Source organism: Vombatus ursinus, unplaced genomic scaffold, assembly GCF_900497805.2.
Source record: "Vombatus ursinus unplaced genomic scaffold, bare-nosed wombat genome assembly UNPS02010822.1, whole genome shotgun sequence".
In the NCBI taxonomy this organism is placed as follows: Eukaryota; Metazoa; Chordata; class Mammalia; order Diprotodontia; family Vombatidae; genus Vombatus; species Vombatus ursinus.
The window spans coordinates 3,045,009-3,068,194 of record NW_020950600.1 but is presented as its reverse complement, the minus strand read 5'-3'; the positions used below and the strand labels follow the sequence as shown (position 1 = coordinate 3,068,194).

The 23,186-nt window shown below is 49.8% G+C and overlaps 1 protein-coding gene and 1 long non-coding RNA gene across 3 annotated transcripts; one reads left to right on the top strand and one right to left on the bottom strand.

The window, feature by feature from the left end:
* Positions 1-11,846: 11,846 nt before the first annotated feature.
* On the bottom strand, positions 11,847-13,984 carry LOC114038116. 2 transcript variants are annotated; one of them, XR_003568544.1, is made up of 4 exons: positions 13,735-13,984; positions 13,371-13,540; positions 12,314-12,366; positions 11,847-11,981 (listed from the first exon to the last, which is right to left on the bottom strand). It is a non-coding gene; the product is annotated as an uncharacterized LOC114038116 (long non-coding RNA). The 2 variants fall into 2 exon arrangements; XR_003568543.1 differs by having other exon boundaries at positions 13,371-13,984.
* A 491-nt stretch (positions 13,985-14,475) lies between these two features.
* Positions 14,476-16,772, top strand: HES4 (hes family bHLH transcription factor 4). The gene is made up of 4 exons (XM_027855191.1): positions 14,476-14,928; positions 15,073-15,168; positions 15,286-15,373; positions 15,485-16,772. The coding sequence occupies exons 1-4, from the start codon at positions 14,821-14,823 to the stop codon at positions 16,072-16,074; spliced, it is 882 nt and encodes a 293-aa protein (XP_027710992.1). The 5' UTR covers positions 14,476-14,820; the 3' UTR covers positions 16,075-16,772.
* The last annotated feature ends 6,414 nt before the right edge of the window (positions 16,773-23,186 follow it).

Sequence of the window (23,186 nt, the reverse complement as noted above, 5' to 3'; positions counted from 1 at the left end):
AAGGCGTGGGAAGGAGAGAAGGAAGGGCGTGAGAACTTACTAAGCATTTACTATGTGCCAGGCTTTGTGTTAAGCACTTTGCAAATATTTCCTCATTTTATCCTCACAACCACCCCAGGAGGTTGGTGCTATTATTATCCCCATTTTACAGATGAGGAAACTGAGGCAGTCAAGAGTCAAGCGTCTTGCCCAGGGTCATACAGCTAGTAAGTGTCTGAGGTCGGATTTGAACTCAGGTCTTCCTGAATCCAAGCTCATCGCTCCATCTACTGAATGAGCCCCCAGCTCATTCAAAGTGTGAGCCTGAAAAATAACCCATGTATGGGCTATTATAACATATAAAATGTATTAGTCTCGATATCACATCTGTGCACTGAGCTATAACAGGCATAAGTTAAGAGAGGCAATGTGGAGTAGTGGTTAGAGAGGGGTGCACAGAGTTAAGAAGACCGCAGTCCAAGTCTCCCCTCTGACAGGTATGAGCTGTTTGACCCTGGGTAAGTCTACTTTACCCCTCCCCAGGCAACTCTCTAAAAAGCTGCAGAGATGATGCCCACCTGCATTGGTAGGAGGTTTCCTCACCAAGAGTCCCCTGCAGCGAATAAAATCCCCATACAAATACATACATATACACTCATGCACACACATGCACACGCATGCATGAGCCTGGCCAGAACATGGATGGGTCTATGTATAACACACCTAAGCCTGGGTGAAATATGTGAACTTAGATATGACATGTGTGGGCCTGGCTATAATCAATCAATCAATCAACAAACATTTGTTGAGGACTTGCGATACACCAGTGACTGTGTGAGGCACTGGGGATTCAAAGACAAAAATTTAAAAATCTCTGACCCCAAAGAGCTTACAATCTAGCTAGGAGACACAATATGTGTATACTTCTTTGGGCCTCAGTTTCCTTTTCTGCAGAATGAAGGCACTGGACTCCAAGGCCTTTAAGGTCCCTTGTGAAATGAAGGATTTGGACCTCTAAGGTCCCTTTCAACTCAAAATCTAGAGTCCCAAGAACCTATAAGACAAAATAGATGCAAGGTGATTGGGGGAGGGCTGCATTAGCTGCTAGGGATACCAGGAAAAGCCCCCATCAGTGGTGGCTCTTGAGTGAAGCTATAGGTAAACCAGAGTATAAGACCTATGAACCTGCATGCAGGAGTCTTGACTTTGACACACAGGAGCCTGGTTATAACATCTTCTGTGAGCCTGACCTTAACACAAAACACAGCGGAGTCTGGTGAGAACATGATGGAGTCCAATGGCAACATATGTGAGTCTGAGCAGCCCACGTATAATACAAGTGACCTTAGCCACAGCATGTGTGAGCTTGGCTGCAATGAACATGACCCAGGCCATAGCATACATGAGCCTGACCAGAGCACATATAAACTTGGCTGTTCTCTAAGACAATCTCCAACCTCAGGGGGACAAAATAACCCTCACCTGCACCTCCAGTTGCCTCTTCCCCTCAGATCTTCAGGCCCTCAGAGCAACCTTTCTGAATCACCCTATGTATCCTCCTATGCTCTTGTTCCAAATGGTTAGCAGTTTCTTATTACCTAGAGGACAATATCCAAACTGCTCGTTCTGCCATTCAAGGCCTTATATAACTAGGCATCGAAAGAACATGTCATTTTGGTTCCTGTCTACCCTGGTCAGATGATGGAGACTTATACCACCCCACCCGATACACACAAATACATATGTTCACACCTCTGGAATACATCACCTATCACTAAATCAACAAATAAGTAAGCATTTATTAAGCACTTACTGTGTACCAGGTATTATAATGAATCCTGAGAATGCAAAGGAAAACTTTATGTGTACATATACAAAGTCTTCCCAGGTATCCCCAAAGTCATAGGCTCTGGCATCTCTGGGTCTTAACCTAGCCAGGAACTGAGCACCTTTCCTTAGGGAGCACTTGTGGCTCTTTTAAGAATTTAAACTGCGGGGGCAGTTAGGTGGCACAGTGGATAGAGCACAGGCCCTGGAGTCAGGAGGAGTTCAAATCCAACCTCAGACACATAACACACACTAGCTGTGTGACCCTGGGCAAGTCACTTAACCCCATTGCCTAGCCAAAAAAAAAAGAATTTAAACTGCAGATTTTGGGAACACCCTGTAGAGTTATATGCAGTACACAAGATATCCTTAGAGGGGAAAGCATCAGCAGCTAGGGGAGAATGTAAGGGATAGCTTTCTTTGGCAGATAGGGAAGCCAGGAATCCTACTCTGCAGAGAGCATCCTAGACCTTGCGGATAATGGGATCAGTGGCTCCCCCTGGTGGACCACAAACCTAAAGCAGGGTTGGCAAGGCCCAGAAATCTGGCTGGGAGCAAAGACAAGGGTGAGGGGGAGATCTGGGCAGGGAGAAGGATGAAGGGAAGACGTTCTGGGGGATGAGAGGGAGAGATAAAGTGACCTATAAAGAGAAGGAATCAGAAGGGTCAGGTCAAATCTTAGCTTTATGACACACCTGTGTAGCCTTGGGCCAACTGCCTGACCTCTCTGGTCTTCTGATTTCTCATCTGTGAGAGGAGGGAGTTGCCACAAGTGATCTCTAAAGTGCCTTCCGACTCTCAGAAAGGAAGCATCTGGTGTGCCCCAATGTCAACCCTACTCCTCAGTGTCTGATTGCTCAAGGATGCTTAGGGGATTTGGGTCTAAAATAACCTGATCTCCTCTGGATAGACTGATGACTTTGAACTCCTAAAGCTTCAGAACCAAGGATGAAGCCTCAGGAGGGGTTAGTCAGGCAACGAGCAGTTATTAGGCACCTACTGCATGCCAGGCACTGGGCTAAGTGCTGGGGAGACAAAGAAAGGTATAAGACAATCCCTGCCCTCTAAGAGCTTATATTCTAATAGGGAAACTACATGTTTTAGATACCTACAAGATAGAGACAGAGCAGATGGAACGGAGAACATTAGCGGTCACAGGCCAGATAATGGGCAGAGTAGAGAACAGGCCCATCCCAAGAACTCAGCCAGGCTTACTACTGATCATCTCTTCTAATTTCAAAAGACGCCATCCTCCAGCAGTCCTATGAATGATCAACAGTAGGCCCTGTGGTCAGATGTACTGCAGAAGCTTTGGTAAGACCTACATATGTGGTCCGTGGTCGAAGAATTAGAATCTCAGACACTAAGATTTTAAAGGGACTTCAGCAACACCTTTCCCAGATCCATTACAGAAGTGGGGATCTGCAGGTGAAGAATATTACATACATTGTCAGATTTTTTTTTTTGTATGAATGGTTTAATTGAATTTTTTTCTCTTCTTCCTCTAATTCTTAAAAAAAAATTCTTTGTTATAAGAGAAAGCTCTCTGGGAGGGGAGGAGAAATCTAAGCAATGTAAAAAAAACACAAATAAGTAAATAAAGATCTCAACAAAAGTCTATTTTTAAATGTTTAAAAAGAAATGTAGGAGGCATCACAGGAAAAATATCCCCACTGAATTCACGTGAAGCAAAACTGTAGCTATAACTCTATCACAACACAGAGATTCCAGAGGTTAAAACCTGGGTTCTGGGCTATGTTATGCTTCACAGATTCAGAGCTTAGAAAAAGAACTCTGAATGCCACTTAGGGTTCTGACAAAACTCTTATAGAGTAAAATTACATAAGAGAGATGGAGAAATAACTTTTTTTAAGTTGTTTGTTTTTGTTTTTTTTAGATTCAAGGAACAGGTAATTTTATTCATTCATTCATTTATTTATTTATTTGTTTGTTTGTTTGTTTGTTTGTTTGTTTGTTTGTTTGTTTTTGGCTAGGCAATGGGGTTAAGTGACTCGCCCAGGGTCACACAGCTAGTAAATGTTATGTGTCTGAGGCCGCATTTGAACTCAGGTCCTCCTGAATCCAGAACCAGTGCTCTATCCGCTGTGCCACCTAGCTGCTGCAATAACTTTTGACATAGAGCAAAATTTGTACTCTAAATTCTCTAAGAAAACAGAGCTAGCTAAATAGAATAATAATGTCTTGCATATTCTAAGTACATAGTCACATACTGAAGTTAAGGTTTCCGAGCTTCAGAGTTTACAATGGTGGGTGGGGAAACTGAAGCCTAGAGGCTACCTGTGGCCATCTAGGTCCTCAAGTGAGGCCCTTTGATCTTTTATTCTGTGAACTTTGGATTCAGTCAAAGGATGGCACTTGAGGACCTAGAGGGCCATATATGGCCTCCAGGCCAAAGGTTCCCCACCCCTGGAACTAATTGAAAAGGGAGATTTACCTGTCACAAAGATAACCATAGGGTCAGGGCCAGGGGGATCTTTCCACAAACTAACTAAGTTAAACTACAGTGAGCAGCCCTAACCCCCTTTCAGTTTCTTATCTCAGGAATGTAACAGGTTTCAGCCAGTCCTAAACCTCCAGGGGAACCTGAATAAAAGAAGAGATTGAAAAAAACCTGAACCTGAATAGAAGAAGGGAGGTTGAGGGGTCAGGTAGTTCAGCCCAGACTTGATCCATCATCCCATCCACAATTTACCCAAAAAGTGTTCTACCTGATTCTGCTTCCACTTGCCCACTCCCCGAGCACAGGCTTAAGGGGATGCTTGAAGCATGGCCAGAAATAGAACAAAGACTTATTAACCATCCTGACACCTCTCCTCCACTTTTCTAATGATCTGCTCAGAGGCAGGGGGAGAAAGACAAGTTGATCTACAAGGAAAGGACCTTGAGGGAAAAAGTAGTTTCTGTGGCATCCACACAGATAAATATGAAGGGTTTCTAAAATTTAGAAGCAGCTAGATGGGGCGTAGACAACTCAACATAGAGTCAGGAAGGTTTGAGGTCAAATCCAGTCTCAGACACTTACTAGTGGTGTGTGACCCTGGGCAAGTCACTTAACCTTTGTCTGCCTCAGTTTCCCCAACTGTAAAATGGAAATGATAGTAGCATCTACCTCCCAGGGTTGTTGTAAGGACCAAATGAGATCATATTTGTAAAGCACTTTACAAACCTGAAAGCTATTATGAGAGCTAGAAGGGCCCTCCAATCCAACACACACACACACACACACACACAGACTTCCTGACTTCCTGACTCCAGACCCAGTGTCCTATCCACTGCAGACTGTGTGACCTGGGGCAAGTCACTTAACCCCATTTGCCTTAGTTTCCTCATCTGTAAAATGAGCTGGAGAAAGAAACCCCAAACCATTCCAGCATCTTTGCCAAGAAAACCCCAAATGGGGTCATGAAGAGTTGGACACAACTGAAACCCTAAACAACAAAATCCATTATCCTACCTAATAATAATCTGAAGTGTCTCCCTTACAAGATGCTTGGGAGGTCAAAAGCCATCACGGAAGCAAAGCCTTCAAAATCTTACAGTTTGTGTAAATGTCCAGCGATCACTCCCACAACAAGCTTTTCTTAAGTGCTGGTTTCTTAGAGACAGGTTACCCTCTCTCCTGGTGTGACTCTCTTGGCTGCAGCCACCAGCCATGCCCCTAATTCTTTTTGCTGAAGGTTTAAAAAAAAGAAAGAAAGAAAGAAATCCTAGTGGGATTGAAATCTCCAGAGGAGAAAAGGAAGAGAGCAAAATCGGTCAAATAAATAAACGTTTATTAAGCACCTACTACATGCCAAGAACATGTTAAGGTTTGAGGATACAAATGCTTTAAAAAAAAAAGTCCCTGCCCTCAAGGAGTTTACAATCTAAAGGGGGAAGATAATACACAAAGGAAAACTGAAAGGGGAAGTGGAATGGGGTGGGGTGGGGTAGATTGGGGCAGCCTGGGAAGGTATCCGCTGTAGGGGAAAATGTCTGGGGCTTAGACTAGTGTTGCAAGGTGAGAAAGGAAATACTCAGAGCCTTGGGAGACACCAGGACTTTCTTCCCTGGGCCCCTCCTAACTTTCTTCCAAAGAGGATCTCAGCTGCATGGGCTAGAAACTGGAAATACAGTGTAGCCTTTCTTTGTTACAGAGATTTGTCCCCTGGGGTGTGCAGGGTGGATCTCAGATGAGGGAATTTGCTGTTAAAAGTGCAGGGTGAGCATCTGCACCTTGGAAAGATATAAATCAGGTCTTGGTTTATTGTTTTGTTGATTTCTACCCTTAAGAAAACAATGGGAAAATGTAATTCATACAGATTAAACTTCAGAGTATAAGGGGACACTTTTTTTTTCGGGAGAACAGTTGTTAACCAGTCACCAGCCTTTCCCTGCCTGTTACCAAAATAATGCCTCACATCTGCATAAGGGTTTACAGTTTTGAAAGCCTTTATTCCATAGACCCCAGACATCATTCCAATTACATGAGGAAGGAAGGTCTGAAGGGAGGAAACAGACACTTCCCTTCCCAGCCAAGGCAAGCCCTGGAAGGAGGAGGTAGGAGCTAGAAGGGGCCAGATGGCAACCAGTACATATCTTGGGGGGGGGGGGGGGGGGGGTAGGGTTTGCTGCCCTCTTGTGGACACATCCATCCTAGGGCACAGATAGATAGCTGATCTAGAGATCTGGCTTCACAATGGTCAATGGATCATTTATTAAGCACCTACTATGTGTCAGGTATGGGGCCAGACACTAAAAATACCAAAACCAATATGAAAAGGCTCCTTTAAATTCTATTCATAAAAGTCACAAGCATATGTATGTGTGTGTTTATGTATATGTGTATGTGTATAGAAGGGAAGGAGGTCTTCCATACCCTCAGCCCAGTTATTACATTGGCCTAAACACTCTACTGAATCCATCAATCAAAAATGTGAAGAGTCTCGGATATTTCTATTGAATCAATTGATCGTAGGTCTAAGCGATGCACAAACAAGTCTATCAATTTGGGAGGAGGAAAGAGTTTTCATATATAATCATTCTTGTTTGTTGGGTTTCCAAGTTCATAAATAAAACTAAAACATTTTAAAGAATTTCATTCAATTGAACAAGCATTTATCAATCCAAATCCATATAATCAGTGGCCCTCAGCCTTTTACATGCCAGGCACATGCTAGATCACAGATCCCTAACCTAGGGTCCCCTGAGGGGATCTGCAGGTAGATTTCAGGGTGTCCATGAACTTGGATGGGAATAAAATTACATCTTTATTTCATAAACATCTAACTGAAATTTAGCATTTCCTTTCATTATTTAAAAACATTGATTAATCAATAAACATCTATTAAGTACCTACTATGTGCCAGGCACTTTATTCTAATGAGGATGCCACAGACTTCACTGGAGGAGTCCAGGACACACAAAAAAGTTCAGAAAAAGTTCTGGCCCCTGGAGGACTTAATTCTAAGGGATAGGAGGGGAAGGGGAGAGGGAAATACACTATCCTAGTGAACATACAGAATTCTAGAGAAATAAGGACAAGTCCTCACTACTCTTAGATCTCATCCTTGTGAATGCTCTCTGCGGAAATGATCGCTTCATGCCTGCCCATCCCCAGGGTTCTTCTCCCTGTCCTTCCAACAGGCTATAGGCTATATCAGCTGCACGGTTCTCAGCTCCTCCTTTTAGCACCCACCAAATGCTTCTCATCAGGACTTGAAGATCATTTGGTATTTCTCTTGCTTTCATAGGTTTGCTACGACCAAAGAAGTTGTCCCCAGGAGGCCAGCTTGGCGGCCAAGAAGTGAGGCTGGTCCTCAGAAGGCCAACAAAGACTTCAACCTGCATGATGCTCAAAGCTCGGCCAGAACCTGGGATGCTCAGCTGCCAGAGCTTTGGACAACACAGAGTCACTCCATGGAGGAGCATCAGAGAAGGGCATTGGGATACAAGTAAATACAGAATACATACAAAGTTAGGACAAGGTAATTTTTTTTTTTTCTGAGAGGAAAGGGCCAGCAGCTGGGAATGGAAGAGGAGGAAAAGGCATATGAGCAGAGCCCTGATTGGAATAAGGGATTCCAAGAGCTGGAGAAGAAAAGGGAGGGCATTGCAGACATGGGGGTCGGGCCAGAGTAGTGTGTCTATCTGGCCACTAGGAGACCACTTTGACTAGAAGAGAGAGTGAGCAAGGGCAATAAGAGTAAATCTGTCTGGAAAGAGAGGTTGGGGGCAGATAGTGAGTGTACTAGGGAGCCACAGAAGCCTGGTGAGCAGGGGAGTGGCATGGCACTTGACCAGAATATAAAACTTAAAGGTCTGCAAGGCCTTTTACCCACTCTATTTCACTTGGGCAGATAGGTGGCACCATAGTGCAGAGAGCACCAGGCCTGGAGTCAGGAGGACTAGAGTTCAAATTCGACCTCAAATTTGACCTAGCTGTGTGACCCTGGGCAAGTACCTTAACTTGTCTGACTCAGTTTCCTCATTTGTAAAGGAGAGGGGAAATGGCAAATACTCCAGCATCTTTGCAAGAAAAACCTGAATGCGGTCAGACACAACTGAACAGCAACAAAATTTCATTTGATCCTATTAGAATGGGGCATCCCTTTCAGTTTTGGATAATGAAAACATCTATATAGCACTTTAAACACATTATCTCACTTAATTCTGGGAGGTAGGTGCTATCATCATCATCATGATCCCATTTTACAGATGGGGAAACTGGATCTGAGAAAAATGAAAAGATTTGTCTAGGGTCACACAGCTAGTCAGAGGCTAGATTTTAATTCCTGTCTTAGTCTGATGAAAAGACGAGAGATTGAGATGCGACTCAACCAGTCACACAGATGGATCAGAAGCAGGATTTGAATAAGGGTCTTCCTGACCCCAGGCCCCTTTGCTCTGTTCACTATGGCCATGACTCTGAATGCTAGGGAATGGAAGGTTGGGGACAGAATGACTAGAAGGAAGAATGTAGCCTTCCCTGCACTCTCTACCGTGGGATACAAGAGGTGCACAAGTACTCACGACAATAAAAATGTGAAAAGAGAGACAATGCTAACAACTCCAGGCTGGGCCAAGGGCAGGAAAGACTTCCTGGGTATTCGACTCCCAAACTGAACAGAAGATGCCTGAGACAATGGGAGAGGAGTCGAGGAGGGCCCCACCCGAGGGCAATGTGGGGGGGGGGGTATCTCAGGAACTGCTAGGACCCCTGGGGCAATAGGGGAGGGTAACAGCCCCGGTCTATACCAAGGCAAAGTGTGTGTTTCGGAAGGAGGAGGTTAATAGCAGGTTGAGAGTTGAAACACCTCTTGGACAGTTCAATGACTTCTTGGAACTACCCCCAAAGGGCTATAACTGCATACCTTTGACCCTGTACCCAATGAACTCAAATTAAAAAGAAAAGGACCCTTAGATACAAAAATACTTATAGCAGCTCTTTTTGTGGTGTCAAAGAATGGGAAACTGAAGGAATATCTATCAGTTGGGGAATGGCTGAACAAGTTGTGAACTTGACGATACTACTGTGCTTTAAGAAATGATGGGGGAGGGATCAGAGAAACCTGGGAAGACTTATATGAACTGCTGCAAACTGCAGTGAGCAAACCCAGGAGATCATCGTGCACAGTAATGTTACAACGATGATCAACTATGAAAGACTTGGCTACTTTGCTAAATACAATGATCCTTGACAATTATAAAGGACTCCCTATGAAGGAATGCTATCCACCTCCAGAAAGAGATCTAATGAACTCTGAGTGAAAACTGAAGTACAATTTTCTGGCTTTCCTTATTACTTTCTTCCGTACAGCTGATATGGAAATATGTTTTGCATGATTTCACATGTATAATTAATATCATTTGCTTACCTTCTCTGTGGATGAGGGAGGGATGGGAAAGAGGGAAAGAATTTGGAACTCAAAATTTAAAAAGAAAAGAATGTTAAAACTGAGTAAATGGGGGCAGCTAGGTGGCACAGTGGATAGAGCACCGGCCCTAGATCCAGGAGGACCCGAGTTCAAATCTGGCCTCAGACACATAACACTTACTAGCTGTGTGACCCTGGGCAAATCACTTAACCTCATTGCCTAGCCAAAAACAAAAAACAAACAAAAAAAACCCAACTAAATAAATGATAAATCCATTTGAAAGTAAATGTCTTGGCCCCTCAAAAAATTCTATATAGACACTAGCTACTACTATTTTTATTATTAATGTGATTTTTTTTCTGGACAAGTGGCCTTTGGACCTAAATCCAACAGGAGTCAAGAAATCTAATCTGATTGTAGGAAACAGAGCCAGCCTAGGGTTGGGCTGCCCGCTGCCCCTCACCCCCTTTTAGGAAGGGTCAGGTCGGAAATGAATGCCCATCCACATTGGCCCTGGTTCTTCATAAAGCCCATCTGCTGCACTACCCAGAATGACCAGGCGGTGGCACTGCTGCGCTTCTTTCTGGGGCCCTCAGGCTGTGGGCAGCCGTTGGCCCAGGGCCCAGACCACAGCAGGAGGTCCAGAACACTTCCAGCTGCTCCCAGGAAACTCCCCAGAAAGTGGAGAAACTTCAGCCTGAAGGAGGCCTGGGTGGGGCCTGAGGCGCCTTTCAAACACAGCCCCCCCCTCCACTAAGTTGGCACTAGTGTTTCCATGTGTGGGAGCATACTGTTCCCATGCCTCACCCCCTCCCCAGCCCCAAGGGACAAGTCCCTTCTCTTTGGACCTCAGTTTCCTTCTGTGTAAAATGAAGCGGTGGAACTGGATGGTCTCTGAGGGCCATTCTGGCTCTAAGAACAAAATTCTGTGATGGGAGGAGCTGTCACCCACTCAAATGGGGGCTCCCTGGAAGCTGGGGCATGGTATGCCCTTCAGATCAGGGGTTTTCCAGAGCAGGAGGTGGGGGTCCTACTGCCCTTATGGAGGTTCCTCAGGACAATGGCCAAGTATTTCCTCAGATGAGGCTCTCCAGGGTATGAGAGGCATGAGTTTGGTCTCTCCCTCAAATAGAGGCTGCCTCAGCAGAAAATGGACAGAGGCCAGGGCTCTCTCCTCTGATCAAGGGGCTTTCTAGGGGTGAGCCAAGTGTCTAACCTTTAGATGGGGCTTCCCTTAGATCAGGGAGCTCTCCAGGGTAGTAGGAGCACCTTTAAATGGGGGTCTTCGACTAGGGCAGGAGCCAATCTTCCCCACGGTGGGGGGGAAAGGGGTGCCTTCTAGGGTGTCAAGGGCAGTTTTTAAATTGGGGCCTCTGTCTAGGGCAGGAGCCAAGCAGTCTTCCCCATGGGGGGGCACCCGAATTTCTCCAGGATGACCAGAGCCACCTTTAGATGGGGGTCTCCCCCGGGAAGGGCCTAGGATGTGGGGGTAGATGGGGTGGCCGAAGTTTAAAGGTCCTGGAGCCAAGCACTAGAGCACTTTGGAGTCTTGCACCCTCACCCCCATGTGTCCGCTGCTGGGGTGATGTGCAGGGGCGGGGGAGGGGGGAAAGGGGGTTTCAAGGGGAGCCGTGACCCCGGGCCAGGGGTGATTGTCCCCAGAAGGCAGCCTCCGGATGCAGCGCATGCAGCAGCTACCCCAACCCGGGCTCTCCTCGCACCGGACCTTGCTGGCCCGGGCAGCTTCCCGGGCACGGGCGGGGGGGGGGGGGGGGGGCGGAGGCCGCGGGAGGCCTAGAGGGGGCGGAGTTTTCCCAGGCTCCGCTCGCTGGCCTCTCTCCCTGAGGCCGGACCGGGCGGGGCGGGCTGGGGCGGGACCCGCGGCTGCTCCTCTGCGCGCGGGGCCCGGGGCGCCTTGGCACGTGCTCCTGGGGACTGGGAGCGGGGCGGGGGCGGAGGCCGAGCGCACGTCGCGCCCGCCCCCGCGCTCCTCAGCCCGACCTCAAACCCGCCGGCTGATTGACAGTTCAGGCCCCAGTCAGCCAATCAGAGTGGGCCCGCCCAGCCCCGCGCGCGCCCATTGGGTTACCCGCGTGGGCTAGGCGCAGCCGCTTCGCGTGCCTGAGCTGCTGTGGCCACAGCTGGAGGAGGTCGCACCGGGGTTCCTGGGGACCTGGAGGTTACCTTGGCCGGGCCCATGCGCTTAGCTGCCTCTCAAGGCTAGTCCTGCGTGCCACGCCCAGAGGATGCGCAGTTGGCAATAGCTATAAGGTCCCAACAATATTGATAATAGTCATACTGCAAGAAAAATTGATATTTATATGGCATTTCAGAGTTTCTGTCTAGGCATTCTCATCTGAACCTTACCACAACACTGGGAGACAGGCACTCTGATTATTACCCTCACTTTATAGATGAGGAAACCGAGGCTCAGAGAGGTTAATGACTCAAGGTCCCCTAACTGTCAGGGTCGGGTCAGACCCAGGTCTTCCTGACTTCAAGTCCCACCCTGTAGTCTAGGGGTCAAAACCCAGTACCTTCTTTTGAGAAAAGAAGCCAGTCAAAAGGATGGGTTCCCTGCCCATGAGGAACATCGAACAGAACAATATGGTTTCCATTAGCGTACTCACCTCCAACCAATGAGGGATCCAAGAATGCTTCCAGATTGAAATCTTGGGCTTGGCTTTGAATGATCGGGCAGGACGAATAAATAGCACAGGCAGAGACAAGTGGGTAAAAATTAGAATATCATCACTAATTAAGTACTTATTCTATGTCAGGCCAGGAGATTCCAATACAAAATCAAGATAGGCCCTGCCCTCGAGGAGCATACTTTCTACCAGGAATGAGAAAAGAAAAGGGCCTGAGTCAGGATAGGAGAACCACTCCCTCTCCCGGTGCTTCACCCATCTGATCCTGGGACTTAGGCACTATTTCTGTAGGGATACCGCAAACTCTATTGACTCACCCAGGTTCCTGAAGCTATTTAGTGTCTGAGGTAGAGAAACTGAACTCAGGACTTCCTGATTCCAGGTCTAACACTCTATCCATTCTGCTACCTAGTCTCCTGGGAGAATTAGATCCAGTCATTCAATTACAGGGTGCAAGGCCCCCTACTGAGTAATAATAGTGTAGTCCAGTGCCTTGCATCGCTGGCCACCTTTTATTCTCACAACCCTACAATTACCTTTCACATTTGTTTTCCATGTGGGGAAATTGGGGCCCAGAGAGGTGCACCCACTTGCTAATGAGTGGCGAGGCCACTTGTCTCGATTCCTAAATCGAAGGCTCTTAAGTTACTGTGTTGAGTCTACTGAGCTCCCAGAATACTAGGACTTGTCTGCCTGCAGCGCTTAGCATAAAGTTTAAACATTTGCTGAACGAATGAATGAATGATTCTCCAGGCTGTGGTAATCTCTTCCTCTTCTCCCCTTCCTAAAACATGTGGATGCTTTCTGCCTCTCCCCTGTAGCCTTATCATGCTTCCCCTAAGCAAACTGTAAGGTTCCCAGAACAGGGACAGTCACTTTTCTGTCTTGCCTCGGCTGCTCCCAGCCTAAGGCCTGACACCACCCCGCCCCAGCTTAATAAATGAATGAGCTGAAAAGCAGGTTGAGGAGTTCGGATTTAAGTGATAATTAATGGACTAGGAGAGCCGGGTAGAATCTTGAACAAGGAGAGACTTACACAGTTTACCGATCATGACTCCCCGAAGCCTGTGCGTTGGTGGAGGGGGACGGACAGTAAGTGGTGAAGAGCACCTGGCCTGTTGCAATAGTCCTGGGACTGAAGGTGATGAGGCCTGGATTAGGGTGGGGGCGGTGGAGACCGAGACAACCAGAGGTCGATCTGAGTCCCTGCTGGGAGAGATCAGATTCAGAAGTTGGAGAGCAGAGCGGGAGGGTTATTGTCAAAAATTGCTCCCAGGTTACAGGCCTGAAGCTGGGAAAAGGAGGTAGCTCGGTTTCCCTAAAAGACAAGCATTTCTACCTCCCCTCTCCCTCAGTCAACCAATCAGTAAGCGTTTATCCAGTGCCTACTTTGTGCCTACCCGATTTATGTGAGGAGATAAAGATACCAAAGCAAAGCTGGGATGAGTGCTATTGCTGGAAGAGGTTAGCACAGGGTGGGAGGACTAAAAGTGGCCCCTTTGGGGAAACCTTGGCGTGCCCACCAAGAACATGCCCTTCATAGCCTGTCCAGGGCCTCTGGTGGTGCCAGGCGCCGAGGGTGAGCTGGGCTGGCTAGATCTAGGAGCCTTCCCCGCCCAGGCATCTCGGGACAAGAAAACAGAATCAGCCAAGCAGCTCTCTCTCCCTGGCCCCGCGCCCAGCCCTCGGGCGGTGGGTCCAGCAGGCGCACCCGCCAGGCGAGCCGCACGCAGGCAGGCAGGCAGGCAGGCAGGGTGGGTGGGTAGTAGGTGGGAAAGGGAAGGAGAGAGAGGGAGGGAGCGGCGCGTCGGGGAACCGCTCCCCCTTCCTCCCTCCCCCGTGCACCATCCCGGGGAGGCGGCCGCCTGCCTCCAGCGCCCCGGGCCCTTCCTTTTGTCCGCTGTCCCCGACCTCCGGCTGCACGGGGGGAGGAGGGGGAGGCCAGCGCGTGACTGACAGCTCGCGGGGGCGGCGGCCAATCGCGGGCCGGCCTGGGGCTCCCGGGAGGCGAGGCGGGCTGCCCATTGGCTGGCGCGAGTGTGGGAAAGAATGCAGAGCGGGTTTCACACGAATGGGTGGCGGCGGTGGCGGCGCGGGCATAAATAGAGGCGGCGGCGGCGGGAGCGGGCGCAGCGCGGCAGAGCGCGGCACGGATCGGACGGCTTCTTAGCTCACTGCTCTGGCCAAAGGGCTGGGAGGGAGGCTACCGGGGAACACACACGCCAGGCAGGGAGGGCGCGCAGAAATTGGTACGCACGTAGTCCTGCCGGTCCAGAGGCAAGGATAGAGACCTGGCACCCGAGTCTCCACAGACTCCCCTCCCGCTGGGTCTGCCCTCCTTCCTCTCTTCCATTGCTGCAAGTTTCAAGCAGCCTTCGCTGGCAATCGGGACCCGGGGCGTTCTCATCACCACCCCCCACCCACTAGGCATTTGGTGTGTTCGGAAACCTCGGGCAGAACCCAGCCACAAATTTTTCTCGCTTACGATGCCGGCGGACACCCTGGAGAAGCCGAGAGCCTCTCCTCTGGCGGGAGCGCCGGCCAGCGCCAGCCAGACGCCAGACAAACCCAAGAGCGCGAGCGAGCACCGCAAGGTAAGGACTGTGGTTGCAGACCGGAGGGCGAGCCAGAATCTGGGACTGTTCCCCCCCCGGGGCGGGTCCGGGGCGGGTTGTGCAAAGAGATGCCCAGCCCTGAAACCGGCCGTGGACTGATCCCACCTTTCTCTTGCTCTGCAGTCGTCCAAGCCCATAATGGAGAAGCGGCGAAGAGCTCGGATCAATGAGAGTTTGGGCCAGCTCAAGACCCTTATCCTGGACGCACTAAAGAAAGATGTAAGTGTGAAGGCGCTAGTCAGGAGTGGGGGAGGTGGTAGAAGGGGAGGGGGAAAGGGAGACGACTTGGGATGTCTGTTGGAGCGCGGTCTCATCTGCATACCCTGTGTTCCCCAGAGCTCCCGCCACTCGAAGCTGGAGAAGGCAGACATCCTAGAAATGACTGTCAAGCATCTGCGGAGCCTGCAGAGGGTCCAAGTGACAGGTGAGCCTGCACCTTGTGTATGTGTGGGAGCAGGGAGTGTGAAGTCGGGGTGACTCAGCCCCAGTGCCCGCCACGAGCTCCCCCCTAATCTTGACTACTATGTGTTCCTAGCTGCCCTCAGCGGTGACCCGAGCGTCCTAGGCAAATACCGCGCCGGCTTCAATGAATGCATGAACGAGGTGACCCGCTTCCTGTCCTCCTGCGACGGGGTCACTTCAGACGTGCGCTCTCGCCTCCTGAGCCACCTTGCCGCCTGCCTCAACCAGCTCGGACCCGTGCGATACACGCCTCCCGGAGTTGGCCAGCCCTCGCATCTGTCTCAACCGCTGCACGTCCAGCTGCCCGGGACCGCCGCTACCGCTTCTGCCCAGTGCAAAATGAGCCCGGCTGGTGCCTTGTCGCCCAAAGTGTACGGCGGCTTCCACCTGGTGCCCGCCCACGACGGCCAGGCTGTAGCTTTCCTCATCCCCAACCCCGCCTTCGGGCCTGCCCCGGGCTCGCTGCTCCAGACCTACCCCAGTGCTGCAGCGGCTGGGGGAGGTCCAGCCACCGGGGCAGCGCTGGCAGGCGCCCCTCCTCCCCCTGCAGCCGGTGGCGCCACCAGCTCGCCGGTGCACGGCCTCACCTCCCTGGGAGGCAGTGGGCCGCGAGCGGGCAGCCCCGCGGAGGACAGATGTGAACCTGTCTGGAGGCCGTGGTGAGCCGTCGCAGCCGCTGTCAAACCTCTCTTGCTCAGACTTTGCCGGGAATGAAGAGGTGCTGCCACCCCCCAGGCCCGCCCTTTCTCTGAGGGAAGCCTCTCTTGTCCAGTTAGTTCCGTTTTATGGGACGCTCGAGTGTGTCAGGCAGACGAGACTTATTTATTTCCACAGGCTGGAGTTACCGCATCGTCGAGTCGTGACTTGTTCTTAGTATCAATGTTTTTTACATAAATGCCTTCTTGGAAACTGAAAAGGTCCCTCGTTTTTGTAGCTGCCGCCGCCGACCTTAGACCCCCAGCTAGCAACACGTAGCTCGGTGGGCTGGGTCTTAATTTGGTCAGGTCTGCCTCGGGGTTCCAGCCGCAGCCCGTGTTCCTGTGAAACAGCCCCTAATTGGGGCCGGGGTGGGGGTGGGTGGGAGATGGTGACAAAAGGAGAGGGGAAGCAACTTCCTGGGATCACCCGGCTTAACTTCTTCCCGCCACCTTTTCCTTGCCCCGCCCCTTGCCCGCCTCTAGAAAGAGTGGGATTGGTGTAGAGACGTGCCCCTTGCTTCCCTCACCCCCCCCTTCCCAGTGGGATCTCGAGAAGCGCCCACAGAACGACGTAAGCTATGGTGTAGGGGTGAGGGGTGGGAAATGAGAGAGCCCGGTTTTGCATCCCTTTGAAAAATAAAAGAGACGGGAGTATTATCTTTATTCCTAAAGTAGCTTCTTGCTTTCAAAAGCAAATTAATGATCCGAACTGGGGGGTGGGATCTCTCCCGGCACCATTGATCCGTTTCCACAGCTTAATTGCTGGCCCGGATGGTCCCAAGTCCGCTGGGCTGGAGGGGGAGGGGCACTTAGCTTGCCTCATCCTAGGCTTCGACTTCCACCTCATCACCCTTCTCAGGGCGGAAGGAAAAGTTGTAGGCTATAATGCGGTGATTTGCCCAAGGTCAATAAACCAGGCTCAGAACTCCTATCTTCAGATCCAGCGCCAGCCACGCACACACAGCGCCTACGATCTCCGATGACCTCAGACCAATCCTGCCTGGGAAAGTCCAGGATTGAAAAGCAGCAGGGAAGGCTCATATCATCTCCTTAAGAGCTCCCAGAGCCAGAGCCCCTTGGCTACCCTAAGAGATAATGTCCTCCTGGGGTCCTTCCTCACTTGCCCACCAATGAAGAACTGGTTGGAAGGCTAGATAAGAGAAAGTCTCCCCTAAGAGCGAATGAAAAGGGGACAGAGCAGGGCAAGGTGTATCCCTTGCATCCTGGGATTCCAGTAGACAAGATCACTAAGACCATACACTAGGAGTGGAGGAAATTCGGGACCCTGGGACTATGAGGTCAGTTGTCTCCGTAGGGCAGGGGCGGAACCTACCATCAAAGGATCTGGGTAGGCTGGGTTTCTTAGGCCCCGGAATGCAAACACCTGACTCCACGTCTCCCTTGTGGGCTGCCCTGTACTGGGGGTGGGAGTGGGGGGAGGAGTTTCCAGGTTCACCCTGGCCTCACACAGAGCCTCCCCGTTCGCCCCATCCCCCCCAGCCTGACCTGACCTACCCACCTGAAGAGGAAAAGGAATGTTAGACACAGAGAGGTGGAGGTGAAGACTGGCCCAGGCTCTCTCTGCGGGTGGGAAATGCCGCTCCCCCCCCACCGCACCCCCGCTAAAATCCTAATCCCATTTCCCTGCCCCCAGGAGCTTAGCTCCCAGCCTGTTTTCTGGCTCTGTTAAGGAAGAATTTACTTAGGCTGAGGCAAATAACACCAGACTTAGGACCCTGCGCTTTCCCAGATGTGCCTCCATATACCGGTGAGCCGTAACTGCGCTTTTTGTATGTATGCCGGCTGGTGTTCTTCTGGATAGCATTGGTCTATAGGAGTACATTCATAATAACTGATAATTCCATAAATTGGGAGGTGGAACAAGTGAGGCAACTGAGGCCCAGAGTCGTGCCATAAGTAGCAGAAGTGAGATTTGAATCCAGGTCCTCTGAATTCAGGGCTCATCTCCATACCCTTTGTAGAGTTTGTGAAATGATTTACAGGTCATCTTATTTAAGGATCCCTGTGAGGTAGGTGCTATTTCCCATTTTACAGATGAGAAAACTGAGTCAGAGGGGCTAGGTGAGTCGCCTCTAGGTCACAACAATAAAGTGCCACAGGTGGGATTCATTTCTCTAAATCCAGGACACTCTCCACTTTGCCACTGGGTGAGAGAGATGAACATGACTAAGACTGCTGTTGAGAAGGCGGTGTAATTCTTTTCCCTTTCCCCTCTCCTCCTACTAGGATTCTTTAGTGTCATTGCCCTAGGCAATCCTATCACCAGGACTCTGTGATCTTCACTGTTCTTAGGCTGAGAATCAAGTAAAGTCTACACCAGTGATGTCCAACTCAAATAAAAGTTGTTGTTATTCAGGCTTGTCCGACTCTTTAGGACCCCCTGGACCATAGCCCTCCAATACTGTCCATGGGGTTTTGCTATTTCCTTCTCCAGCAGATTAAGGCAAACTGGTTAAATGACTTGCCCAGGGTCACACAGCTGGTGAGTATTTGAGATCAAATTTGAACTCTGGTCTTCCTGATTCCAGGTCTAGCATTCTATCCACTGAGCCACCCAGCTGCCCTGAAATTGAAATAGGAACTGCTAAGCCATATGAAAGGATCACTGAGGGTCACATATTGACTCAGAAAACTGCATATTAACATTATGTACATTCTATTGTGTTTCTATTTGTTTTGTTCAACATTTCCCAGTTATATATTAATGCAGCTAAGTGTGCATGACCCTTCTGGTCTACACAATACAAAAGAAAGAATCTATTCCATGGTCAATAGCTACTAGGCAGATCAGAAGAGAAATAGACTGTCCTCTACATAAGCTGGCCTTGCTGTCACCTTTCAGGTCCCTCCTCCCTGTGACCCATAACCTCTCAGGGGCTTCCCTAGGTAATCCCTTTCTTCCCTGGTCCAAGGGTCAGTTGTCTTCATCCAGGGATTCTTAATTTGGGGTCTCCATTCCTGTGATTAGATTTCAGAGGGGATCCAAGAACCTGATTGGAGAGGTGGAGGTGGGAATTACGTCTTTAGGTATAATTGGCTTCCTTGATGTCCCTAGGCTTCACCAGACTGCCTATGGGTCTATGACAACCAAAAAAAAAAAAAAATTAAGAACCCTTATTCCTTTTCCAAGGAAGTGCAGAAGGAAGATGGAAGGGATAGAGGTAACCTCAGAAACACCAGCCTGGAGTCAGGCTGGTAAATTTCCATCCTTATTTGCAAGGTTCTATTCCTGGAAGCTCTCTATGGGGACTAAAGCCACTCCAGCCCCAGGGTCCTCTGGGAGAAGAACATTCTGAGACGAGGGTATTCTGGGTTCTCCTGAAGGGGCAGAATTAGGGAGTCGTGGCCCAGCCTGGGTGGTGAGATAACTCACCCAGCCCCATGGATAACCTAAACATTAGCTATCATACCTTGAGAATGGGAAGGGGGGTGCTTTGCTCCCTTGCCAATAGTCAGAGCTAGGAGTCACCCTGCTATGACATAAAGAAGGGTGGTATTTCTGAGGAAATAATTCAACAGTAAGAAACAGCTGCTCCAGGCTGGGTGTGGGGTAGGTATTTCTCAGGGGCAGCTGACGCCCCCAGGGATAAAGGTTGGGGGGGAGAAGGGTGGTGCTGAGTGAGGAGGACAGGTGAGAAATCTGCTTTAGTGTACAAAGATTTCCCCCTCCCCTCGCGGTGAGACTCAATCCTCACCCGCCTATATTTAACTCTGTGTCTAGGGGACTGGTTTCCAGTTTCACTGGGAAAGCTGTTTCCCTGTCTCCTGGTCTAGACACAAAGATAAAAAAAAAATCCAAACTGGGGAGTTGAGGGGAAACTGAGGTCATTGAGGGTGAGGGAGTGAAACTCCAAAGTACAGGGGGACAGGCCCCTGAGATCCTCACTGGTGTGGTGAAAGGAGGTAACCACTCCCCCAACCCGACTCCCCCCCCCAAAAAAGAAGTTACAAGAACCAGTCTCACTTCTGGGAGAAAGACCCTTATGCCCTTGGACACCACACATTGGCAACATCTGAAAGCCCTGCCCCATCCTCTTTCACCTCACTCCAGGATCCCACAAGGTCCCCACCTCAGGAGAGTAGCGTCCGGCTCCATTTCTCTTGGCCCATGGGCTATGCTGGACCGGACTTCTGGCTAGAGATGCTGCTGTCTCTGCCTACACTTCAGATACAAATTTTGTTAAGGGTGAAGAGCAGGGGGGAACCACCCAGCCAAGGTTCTCTCCAGAGCCAATAAGGCAGGAAGGCCTAGGACTGTCCCTATCAGAATGAAAGGAAGTTCTTTTTGTATCTGCATTCCTAGCACTCAGCACAGTGCCTATAAGTACAGCATATGCTACTATCCTATACTATACCATATATATATGTGTATATGATACATATATACATATATAGATGACATACTAATAGACTGTAGACTATAGTATAGTAGGATAGCATACAGTTGGTTAGTTATTTTCCTTTGTTTTCGAACAGAACCAAAATGATAACAATATGCTAGAGTTGAGTTACCATGTGTCAGAGTGTGGCTGCTCAGACCAATACAAGCTCGGAATGCTCTACCCCAGGCTGGGTACAAATAGTTCATGTGAACATTTGGGGTGGAGTCTCTTAATTTGTGCATCTCACATTTTTTTTTGACAGGAGGCATTTAGTAAAGGCTTTCTGATGGAAAGAAATCCAGAATGAGGGCTACAAGGAACCTTATGGGTCATCGTCTATTACAATTGACGTTTTTTTTTAATAGATGAGGAAATTGAGGCAAAGAAAGGTTGAGTGGCTTATTCAGTGTCACAGGTAGTGAGTAGCCCCACTAGGCTATGAACCCAGGTCATCTAGCTTCCAAATCCAAGGCTCTCGGACTGTACCTCCTGCTGTCTTCCAGAATCTGCTTTCCCTTAATAAGCAACACCAACCATCTTCACCCTCATCTATCCACTCCCTGACTCCCTAAAGCTGGCCAACCTAACTGTAGACTGGCAGCATTGGCCCATTTCACAGGAGAGGTAACTGAGGCTAGAAAAGAAGTCAGGAAATTTACCAGCCCAGTGATGCCCAAACAAATTCCAAGGCAAGCAAAACAGGACCAGTTGATTTCCTTTTGGCTAACAAGCAAATGGAGTAATTTGTGAGGAGCAGAGGTCCCCAGACCCTCTCCACTCTAGGGTAGAAGTTCCTCATATTCTTCCAGTCACTCCCTGGAAAAAGGGATAGGAGAATTAATCCTTGGAATGACCTTGGGAAGCTCCTGACACATAACTGGTCAATGGGGACAGAAGAGCACAGGACAGGTAAATGAGGAGAGAGACCTGAGAGCTTCCTGGTCCCTGGGGGAGCAGCCTGAGATGACCAGATGACCAGGAAAAGGGTCCTTAGTGGTAACTGGAGGCAAGGGCCTAATGAGTTGTTGCAATCAGTGGTCAAGGGAGACCCTGAAAGAAAACTGGAGGAAGGAGCCCTGAGAAGTCATTGGCCACTGGTGGGAGGGGCCTGAGAGGTCATTGGTCACTGGTGGGAGGGCCTGAGAGGTCATTGGTCACTGGTGGGAGGGGCCTGAGAGGTCATTGGCCACTGGTGGGAGGGCTGAGAGGTCATTATTTGCCAAGAGTGGATCACTGATCAAGGACTGAGAGTCCACTGGTCATTTCACCAACTTCCTTACCACCTGAACTAAAGATCATGTCCAGGTCCAGACTCATGTCCATTTCAAGTCTAGAACTGCTGCCCTGGAGGCCTGCTCTGTCTAAGTGGGCTTCAGTCATGCTTCACGTGGCCTGGAAGTGGCAGAGAGTTACTGATGATTAGGAGAAGGGTCCTGAGGAGTGAGTGGGGGGAGAGGCTGAGGTGTTGCTGATTGCTGGGAAATAAATCAGCAGAGAGGTTGCTTGAGAGAGGGAGAGGGCCTTGGTAGTCCTGATCACTGGTGGGAGGGGCTTGAGAGGTCACTGGTCATCACTGGGAGATGGGACTTGAGTGACCACTGACCACTGGTGAAAGGAGCCTGAGGGGTGACAGATTGCTAGGGGGAGGCACTGGAAAAGTCACTGGTCAGCAGGGGGGAGGGGAGACCCATTTTTGAAATGCCTGGTGTTTTTTTTCCCACTTCCACCAAGCTAGGGTGTGGTCTGAATTTTTCTAAGAGCCCCCCGCCCAACTCTGGCTTATCTCTCCAGGGTCTCTGGGAGGAAAGTAAACTCAGCCAAGGACACTACAAACATCCACTCTGCTTCTTTCTTCCTGGGGAATCATCTCCACACTCTCAGTTTCCCCAAACCTCTGGCCCCCTGCTTCCTGGGTTCGATTTTAGTGCCCTTATTTAACCAAAGCCAGATCTCCCCCACCCACTGGGGCCTGCCCCCTCCCTCCAGGCACAGAGGCTGGTCTGGGAGGGACTGATTGGGCAATTGGTTGAATGGGTGGGGACCCACAGGCCACCCAAGGACGAGCAAAGGTCTCTCCGGAGGAAGGCCAAATCTGCATCTGAGTCACACACAGCCCAGACACGGAGAATTCCGGGTCATCTTGTCTGTGCCTGCCACCCTCCCCCAGCTCCTTTCCCTCACTGGGAATAGTCCTTCAAATGGCTCAAGCTCCCATTCTGATTTCAGTGTGAAGGAGAAAACCTTCAAACGCAGCTCCACCCACCCCAGCTCAGCTGAATTCTAGGGGAGGACTCCAACTTTCAGCTTGGAGCCCCTGCTTCTCTCCAATCTCCCCATTCCCCCAATCCAAGAGTAGCAAAAACAGGTTTTTGAGAAAGTCAATTAAGATCCACTTCCACAAGAAGGGAAAAATGTGTGGGGAAAGAGACAACCTTAGCTCCCTGTGGTGGTGGCTAAACCCCTTCCAAATCCAGTTGGACTTGGGAGCTTGGCAGTGACTCAGTTTCTTTAACCAGGAGGTGAAGCCTCCCCAGTTGGCAGGGTGTAAGAGTCTCCACCCAGGACACCTGGGTTCAGTGCCACTTCTGTCCCGGGAATCCCTCTGAACTCAGCCTGAGGGCCATGCCACGTGGGAAATTGAGAGAAGGACCTGAAAGGGGGAAGGGTGCCAAGG